At 45.0% G+C, this 9721-nt stretch overlaps 1 protein-coding gene across 1 annotated transcript; it reads right to left on the bottom strand.

Annotated features, from left to right (window-relative positions):
* Positions 1-7729: 7729 nt before the first annotated feature.
* Positions 7730-8887, bottom strand: LOC138884649 (uncharacterized). Its single transcript, XM_070165659.1, has one exon. It carries the CDS (start codon positions 8885-8887, stop codon positions 7730-7732), a length of 1158 nt encoding a protein of 385 aa, XP_070021760.1.
* Between the last annotated feature and the right edge of the window lie 834 nt (positions 8888-9721).

Raw genomic sequence — 9721 nt, 5'->3', positions numbered from 1 at the left:
TGGCTTCCGATCTGCCTACATATCCCTAATTTTACAGGAATCAGACCATATGTAGTTCAGGTACCATTGACGGAATATGCCGATGGAAATTCGAAAAACGGACGCGATGGTTAGATCTGAGAGGGTGTCTAGAATCGAATAGATTGCGGAGAACCAGAGCGGGATCGCTTCTGCTGATACGGCCGTTCGCTAGCCGGTGTACCTGTAGATGAGCAGATGCACATATTATGCGTAATTTAAACATGATGCAAATTCCCGTTGGACCATGAATGTTGTCTTGGGACGGTTAGGATGACGTCCTCAGACTATGATGTCCTGGGCCATGAAGAGCATAAAATAAAGATTTGCAGGCCATGAAATGGTATTCTCGGGCTATGCAGATGGTGCCTCCGAAATATGACGCCTTCGAATAAGTTGGCGATTTTTCAGCCCAGGTGTGAATTTGAATGCAGGTGGCGATATTTCAGCCGAAGTGAGAATTTAAATAAAAGTGGCGATATTTCAGCCATGCAAGATGGAGACAAAGCTTAGTCTTGAAAGGCAGATAGATAGCCTTATGCAATATGGAGGTAGAGCTTAACCTCGAAAGGAAGAGAATAGCCTTACGCAAAATATAGATGGAGACAGAGCTTAGTCTCGGAAGGCAGATAGATAGCCTTATGGAGGTAGAGCTTAACCTCGGAAGGCAGAGAGTAGCCTTATGCAATATGGATGGAGACAGAGCTTAGTCTCGGAAGGCAGATAGATAGCCTTATGCAATATGGAGGTAGAGCTTAACCTCGAAAGGCAGGGAGTAGACTTATGCGAAATGCAGATGGAGACAGAGCTTAGTTTGGGAAGGCAGATAGATAGCCTTATGCAATATGGAGGTAGAGCTTAACCTCGGAAGGCAGAAAAGTAGCCTTATGCAGGTGGTGATGGAGGTAGAGCTTAACCTCGGAAGGAAGATAGATAGCCTTATGCAATATGGAGGTAGAGCTTAACCTCGAAAGGTAGGGAGTAGCCTTATGCGAAATGCAGATGGAGACAGAGCTTAGTCTGGGAAGGCAGGTAGATAGCCTTATGCAATATGGAGGTAGAGCTTAACCTCGGAAGGCAGAAAAGTAGCCTTATGCAGGTAATGATGGAGGTAAAGCTTAACCTCGGAAGGCAGAAAAGTAGCCTTATGCAAGAATGCAGATGGAGACAGAGCTTAGTCTCGAAAGGCAGAAAGTAGCCTTATGCAGTGTAGGAATGTAAAGGAGCAAATGGTAGTAATTTTCTTAGCTGATAGGCGGTTGCAATATCATGACTGCTGGGGTTTATTGGGTGTAGATAGTAGACCTTTGTGAGTTGAGTGATTGTTTCGAGGGTTTCGACTTTGAAGAGTTAATGCTTTTTGCATTGCGATCTGATTTCCTGCATCCAAAGAAAAATTGTGAGTTCTGTAGAGGGGAAAGGTTAGTTCGTATCCCTTGGCCCCTGACGTTACGTATCACTGGGGTAGCATTGCTAAACGACGGTGATGCAAATGATGTTTATGCATGATTCAGTAAATGTAATGTAAGTATATATTTTTTGAAAAAAAATGATTTTATTTTGGATGAACCAACAACTTCAATGTGGTTCAAGACACGGCAACCTTGCTTGCTCCAAAATTTTGAGGGTCCTCCTCAAAATCCTGCCCCAGTTCACTAGGTTGGCGTTGCTGACGGCTGTGCTGAATAACTGAAAGCGGATCGATTCCAGAATTTTGAGGGTTCTCCTCAAAATTTTACCCCAGTTTACTGGGTTGATGTTGATGCGAAAGTCGACAAACTGACTTCGGAATTTTGAGGATCCTCCTCAAAATTCTTCCCCAGTTCCAATAGCGGGGAAAGTGGAATTAAAATGTGACCGAACCCATAGGGCTGCCTACGTATCCCCTCTTAAACGGGAATCAGGTCAGGCGTAGTTCAAATTACATCATAAAGAAAAGCATACGATCAAATGTAGTATCTCTTTACTGCGTCTGAGTTGATCGGCTTCGGCCAGACTTCTCCGTCCATTTCTGCAAGAATAAGGGCTCCTCCGGTTAGAACTCGGTGAACCATGTATGGACCCTGCCAATTGGGAGAGAATTTCCCTTTGGCTTCGTCTTGATGTGGAAATATCTTCTTCAACACCAGCTGTCCTGGTGTAAACTTCCTTGGTTTAACTCTCTTGTTGAAGGCTCTGGACATTCTGTTCTGGTATAACTGACCGTGACAGACTGCATTCATCCTCCTTCCATCTATGAGTGTTAACTGCTCATAACGACCTTTTACCCATTCTACGTCATCTAACTCGGCTTCTTGTATGATCCTTAATGAGGGAATTTCTACCTCAGCGGGAATGACCGCCTTTGTACCATAAACCAGCATGTAGGGAGTTGTCCCGGTTGACGTGCGTACTGTGGTACGATAACCCAACAAGGCGAATGGAAACTTCTCATGCCATTGTTTGTGCCTCTCGATCATCTTCTTTAGTATCTTCTTGATGTTTTTGTTGGCCGCTTCCACGGCTTCATTCATCTGCGGTCTATAAGCCATAGAGTTTTTGTGTCTGATCTTGAAAGTCTCACACATTGTTTTCATCAGGTCGCAGTTAAGATTGGAACCGTTGTCGGTGATGATTGACTTTGGAATTCCGAACCGACAAACAATACGGTCGTGGACGAAATCTGCTACCACCTTCTCGGTAACTGCTTTGTATGATGCTGCTTCAACCCATTTAGTAAAATAATCAATTGCTACCAAGATTAACTTGTGCCTGTTTGATGCGGCAGGCTCGATTGGACCGATAACATCCATTCCCCAAGCGGCAAATGGCCATGGTGAGCTTGTTGCATTAAGCTCGTTTGGAGACACTTTTATCATATTTGCATGTATCTGACAGCGATGGCACTTTCGAACATACTGGATGCAGTTTGTTTCCATAGTCATCCAGAAATATCCTGCTCGGAGTATCTTCTTTGCTAAAACAAAACCATTCATGTGCGGTCTGCAGGTCCTTGAATGTAATTCCTCCAATAACTTGGTTGCTTCCTTTGTATCGACACACCTTAGTAAACCCAAATCAGGATTCCTCCTGTACAGGATTCCTCCGATGTGAAAGAAATTACTGGACATTCTCTGAAGCGTGTGTTTCTGGGTAGCATTGGAAAGCTCTGGATATTCTCCTGTGGTCAAATACTCTTTGATGTCGTGGAACCATGGTTTCCCGTCGGCTTCTTCCTTAACCTGAGCACAATAAGCTGGTTGGTCATGAATATTGACCTGGATGGGGTCAATGAAATTTGTATCTGGATGCTAAATCATAGATGACAAAGTGGCAAGTGCATCGGGGAACTCATTCTGTACCCTGGGAATATGCTGGAATTCCGTCTTTCTGAACCTCTTTCTCAATTCCTGTATGTGATGCAGATAAGGGGGTATCTTGGGATTCTTGGTTGCCCATTCTTCTCGAACCTGATGTATGAGTAGGTCCGAGTCTCTGATTACTAGTAACTCCTGAATGTTCATATCAAATGCCAGTTTAATCCCTAGAATGCAGGCTTCATATTCGGCCATGTTGTTGGTGCATGGGAACCTGATCTTGGCGGATACCGGGTAATGCTGACCGGTTTCTGATACCAGGACTGCTCTTATGCCAACTCCTTTGAAATTTGCAGCTCCGTCAAAAAACAACCTCCAACCATCATAGGATTCTGCAATATCTTCTCCTATGAAAGATACCTCTTCATCGGGAAAATACGTTTTTAGGGGCTCGTATTCTCCGTCTATGGGATTCTCGGTGAGATGGTCTGCCAAGGCTTGCCCTTTGATTGTTTTCTGGGGTTACGTAAACAATGTCAAATTCACTTAGCAGGATCTGCCACTTAGCGAGCTTGCCAGTGGGCATGGACTTCTGGAAGATATACTTCAGAGGGTCCATTCTGGATATGAGATAAGTAGTGTAAGCACATAAGTAATGCCTCAACTTCTGTGTGACCCAAGTCAGAGCACAGCAAGCACATTCTAAAAGAGAATACCGGGCCTCGTACGGTGTGAACTTCTTACTGAGATAGTAGATGGCTTGCTCCTTTCTCCTTGTTTCATCATGTTGCCCCAAAACACAACCAAATGCTCCATCTAATACTGCGAGATAGAGCAAGAGGGGTCTCCCTGGTTCAGGCGGAACCAAGACTGGCGGCGTAGACAAGTATTCCTTGATTCTGTCAAAAGCCTTTTGACATTCATCGGTCCATTTGGTGGCGGCACCCTTCTTCAGCATTTTGAAGATGGGTTCACAAATGACACTAAACTGAGCTATGAATCGGCTGATATAGTTGAGTCTTCCCAGGAAACTCATCACGTCCTTCTTGTTCTTTGGCGGCGGCAATTCTTGGATAGCTTTGACCTTTGATGGATCCAATTATATTCCTCAACGACTCACGATGAAACCCAATAATTTTCCAGCAGGAACCCTGAATGCACACTTGGCGGGATTCAGTTTCAAATTGTACCTTCTCAACCTGTTGAAGAACTTTCGCAAGTCTTCCATATGATCTGCAGCTTTTTTGGATTTGATGATGACGTCATCCACATACACCTCAATCTCGTTGTGTATCATGTCATGAAAGATGGTAGTCATGGCTCTCATGTAGGTAGCACCAGCATTTTTCAATCCAAACAGCATCATTCTATAACAGTACATCCCCCATGGCGTGATAAATGACGTTTTCTCTACATCTTCTTCATCCATCCATATCTAATGGTACCTAGCGAAACAATCAACGAATGATTGCAGCTCATGCTTGGCGCAGTTGTCGATCAAGATATGTATATTCGGCAAAGGAAAGTTGTCTTTGGGACTGGCTTGGTTTAGATCCCAGTAGTCGACACAGACTCTAACCTTCCCATCCTTCTTTGGTACCGGCACGATGTTGGCTAACCATGTCGGATATTCTACCACCCTGAGAACCCTGGCTTTGACTTGCTTAGTAACCTCTTCTTTAATCTTCAAACTCATGTCTGGCTTGAACTTCCTGAGCTTCTGCTTTACCAGCGGACATGTAGGATCTGTTGGTAACTTGTGAGCCACAATGGATGTGCTGAGGCCAGTCATATCATCATAAGACCATGCAAAGATATCCTCATACTCTTTTAGGAACTCTTTATACTCTTTCTTTTCTGATGGCGACAAATGTGCACTGATACGTGTTTCTTTGACATTCTCAGTATCACCCAAATTAACGACTTCGGTCTCATCTAGATTAGACTTAGGCCTATTCTCAAAGTTTTCGACCTCTCTGACAACCTCTTCTAGTATATTATCCTCTTCTGAATCTATATCCGTTTATTGCTTTGCCTCGTTGCAAGTCACAGTTGTTGGTTCATCATCAAGATATGTAAGAGCAACGCTGTGTAAAACGAAGTAAATGATAGAGAAAAGTAATAATAGTGCAATATATAATGAATTTGAAATGCTTTGATTGAAAATCATAATCGTTCGAGACATCAGAGCGATTTTGGAAAGTAAAGACAATGCAGAAAGGAAAAGCGACTAAGAAAATAAAGATGTGATGCATGATGCTCGTTCAGCCTTGCTACCCCGAAGATGTCCGGGCACTGGTGGTCCTGACCGACCAATTGGTGAGGCATTACCCTCGATTCACGGCTTGAATGGAAGGGCCTTCCTCCCCTTCCTCCTCGAAGATAACACAACAATCCATATCATCTTCCAGAAACAGGTTCTTTATTGCTGCTAGTGCCTCATCTTCCTATGATCCATACAAAGTGTCGGCTGGCTGAAAAGTCTGCTCCAACTGAGGTATAGGGTGCTCCAGCGGATAGTATGGTCCGCGCCATGGAGGTGACCAGTGGTTGAAATCCTCCCAAGTGTACTCATACCCTAGGCCAAAAGTGGTACCGTGCTTCTTCAGCTTGATAGGTTTGGTGATACCTGGCAGGTTCTTGCCAAATCATTTTCCGGGTTCATACCCGCTCCAATTCAGGATGCTTTCGATCTTGCTATCCCACCACTTGTCTTTGTCTACAGTATTGACCCGCTCGATGTGGTGGTATGTTTCTCCTCCTATCCTTCTTCTGCCTCCGATCATCGGAATGGTTTGGCGACTGTATATAGGGTTGCTATCGTCTCCATGAATGATTACTTCCTGATGATTCCATTCAAATTTTACAGCTTGATGTAAAGTTGATGCTACAGCCCCAGCGGCATGGATCCAGGGTCGTCCCAGCAGCAAATTGTAGGATGCTAGTACGTCAATGACTTGGAACTCGACATCAAACCAGGTGGGTCCCATCTATAGGCATAGGCTAATTTCTCCAATGGTGGACCTCTGAGATCCATCAAAAGCTTTGACACTGATATCCCCGTCTTTGACCTCGTGCAATCCCTTACCCAATGTCCTAAGAGTTATCAATGGACAAATGTTGAGGCTGGATCCCCTGTCGACCAAGATTCTGGTGATGAAATGATCTTCGCATTGCACAGTGATATGCAACGCCTTGTTGTGACTAAGCCCTTCTGGTGGTAACTCATCCTCGTGGAAGGTGATCTTGTGGCTTTCCAACACCTGTCCCACCATATTCGCCATTTCGCCTCCTGTTATGTTGCTGGGAACATAAGCTTCACTTAGTATCTTCATCAAGGCATTTTTATGTGTCTCAGAGCTTTGAAGAAGGGCCAAGATAGAAATTTGTGCCGGTGTTTTGTTCAGTTGTTCAACGACTGAGTACTCATTGGCCTGTATCTTTCTCCAAAGGTCATCGGGCCCAGTTTTGACAGGACGTCCAGAGGCTTGCTTGCTGGACTCGGCTAAATGTTCTGGGGTGTATACCCTGCCTGTTCTAGTCATGCCCTGTGCGGCGACCGCTTCTCTGGTATGTGTCTTCCCTTTCCTTCTAGCCTCAGCTGTGTAATCCTAAGGTATGGCTTTCGACTTGAATGGGGTCATGTCTGTCATGGAAATCGGAATGGACACCCTTTGAGGTAACACAGCAACTTCAAACGGTGCGGGTGCCTTTGGAATCCCAAACTCAACCTCAATCGGTTTTGGCACCTTTGCAGGCGGTGCTTCAAACTCAAGTGGCACAGACACATTTACCACATCCTCCTTAGAAGGCTGAATCTGAACAACAATGGGATTGAGGGCAACCGCCGACTTCTGAGGTTCATCACCTTCAGCTATCAACCTGATTGACCCTTTGGGGTCCCAATCGTCTTCAATATCAATCATATGGATGCTCCTGCCCTTGTGGTCAGGCAGGGGGTTGTTGCGGACATTAGGAGCGGGCTCCTTTGCTATAATGATCTTGTTGTCAGTCAGGTTCTGAATCTTGTTTTTCAACGAGCGACACTCGTCGATGGTATGGCCCTTCATCCCGGAATGGTATGTGCAAGTCTTGTTTGGGTTGATCCATTGTGAAGGATTTTCTGGAGTTACGGCTGGAATAGGGGTAACGTAATCGGCTGCTTTGATTTTTTCATATAATTGGTCAATTGGCTCGGCTATGGCGGTATATTGTCTGGGAGGTTTACGGTCGAAGTTTAGTCTAGGTCGGGGAAAGTTTTGGCGGGTAGGAGGTGATGGGTAGTGAGAAGGTTGGGAGTTGTATGCTTGGTATACGGGTGCGGGTTGAGAATATCTGGGTGAAGTGGGTTGATATGTAGGTGGTGGAGGTGATTGGTAAGCAGGTGGTGGAATTTGATAAGTAGGTGATGGTGCTTAGTAGTTTAGGGTAGGTTGATATGTGAGTGGAGCTGAGGGATAGGTTTGGTACTTCATAGAGGAATTGTTTCTTTGCGCAGCTATCATGGAATTCACGTCCTTTTCCTTTGACGTGCCTCCAGACTGTAAAGCCTTGTTGGTGGCCTGCAACGCTTCAAGATTAGTGACCATGCCGTTTTTAATGCCTTCTTCAATCCTTTCTCCCAACTTGATGATGTTGGAGAACTTTTGGCCCTCTATTAGCATCAGCCTCTCGTAGTATTGCTGATCCTGAACACGGATGAAAAACCTGTTCATTTGTTCTTCCTCCAAGGCCGGTCTGACCTTAGCAGCTTCTGAACTCCAACGAGTAGCATATTCGCGAAAGGTCTCTGTGGGCTTCTTCTTGAGATTCTGGATATAGGACACATCTGGTAGGTTCTCAGTGTTGAACCTAAACCGGTCCATAAAGTTAGACGCCATGATCACCCAACTAGTCCATTTCTTTGCATCCTGGCTAATATACCATGATAAAGCATCACCCTTCAAACTCCTCATGAACAGCTTCATGCGGATTTTCTCGTCCCTTTCGACTCCTACCAGCTTATCATAATACATTCTGAGATAGACCTTGTGATCACCTGTACCGTCGAACATTTTGAACTTGGGAGGCTTGTACCCCTCCGGGAGTTCGACATCTGGCTGAACACATAGATCTTCATAGTTCAAACCTTCCATACCTTTGCTATCTTCGACACCCTGGACCCGGTTGGTTAACCTCTTGAGCTCAGCAGCTAAATTTTGAATGAGGGAGTCTTTGCTGTATGATTCAGGTGTATCTGAGATAGGCTGGGCATAGTGGGGTACAGTGTCCACAAAGATGGGAGCGTTCTGGTCGTCTGTGGTGTTTTGGGGTTCGGGAATGAGCAGTAGAGTGTTGTTGCAGGTGTTGCAGGCTTGGGTATGAGCGGGTTGTGCTGGTGGTGGTGTAGTATGGTTCTGGTTGTTGGCATCAGCAGCGACAAGAGTGATTGACAGACTTGCCAGGTTTCGAACTTGTTCTAATTCTTCTCGAAATCTCAGCAAAGTTTGCTCAAGATGAGCAGCAGTTTCCTTAGTGATTGAAGCGTTCTGAGAGGTTTCCTCGATTTCGTTTCTAGCACTGGTATCTCCCATTTTGCCTTTGTTCCTGTTTCTGGTAGGACGCGGAGGAGGAGGAGGGCCCTTGGATCTTGTTGAGTATGTTGATGGTGCCAGAATGCACGAACTAACCTTTGGGGAGGGGAATAAAAATAAAGAAAAACAAAAAAAGGTAACAAGTTAGTGCGGGTTGTGAGAAGAAAATGTTGCAATATTTAAACACATTGTGCAAGAATATAAATCGCGTCCTAATTTGGGTGCCTCGTTGTGCCTGAGGTAGGCCTAGCGACAAATTAACTTGGAGAACTTATAATGCTAAATGCCTCATTTTATTGATAAAAAATAAGATGACTCCAAAGCGACGCTAAATAATGGAAAATAAAATGTCACTAGTGCCCATCGGTCTTATTACATCATTAGAAGCAAAATAAAAGACTCCTAACTACTTGGTCCCAGACAGACCTTCCCCAGATCCGGTATTCTTGCCTCCCTCGTACAGCTGCACTAGCTCGCGCAGTCCCAGCAACAAGTAAGCTCGGGCCAGGTGCCCACCTTCATTACCCTCACCATTCTGACAATCGTCGATCCTCTTCAGAAATTTACCTTCCAATTCCACTAAGCCTCGTTCCAGATACCCCAGCCGATTGTTGGCATTGACAGCCATATCCTTCCACTCGTTGATCAGCTTCTCGTGGGCTTCCTGTATTTCCCGGTGCTTGTTCTCGCATTCTCGCATCCTTTTGCGCAGTTGATTATATTTAACCTTTGCTGCAGTCTTTTCATCAATAAGCCTATGACCATGGACAAACCCTGGTTGACCCAAACCAATGTGATCATCCTCCAACCAACCCAAATAGTGCGGCACACATC

This window comes from Nicotiana sylvestris, unplaced genomic scaffold (genome assembly GCF_000393655.2).
Source record: "Nicotiana sylvestris unplaced genomic scaffold, ASM39365v2 Un00016, whole genome shotgun sequence".
In the NCBI taxonomy this organism is placed as follows: domain Eukaryota; kingdom Viridiplantae; phylum Streptophyta; class Magnoliopsida; order Solanales; family Solanaceae; genus Nicotiana; species Nicotiana sylvestris.
Note: the sequence above shows the minus strand (reverse complement) of the source record. Positions and strands in the feature narration are given on the sequence as shown.

Excerpts from the sequence above, each read along its gene's own strand:
- LOC138884649 (XM_070165659.1), bottom strand. The coding sequence starts at position 8,887 with ATGGGAGATACCAGTGCTAGAAACGAAATCGAGGAAACCTCTCAGAAC.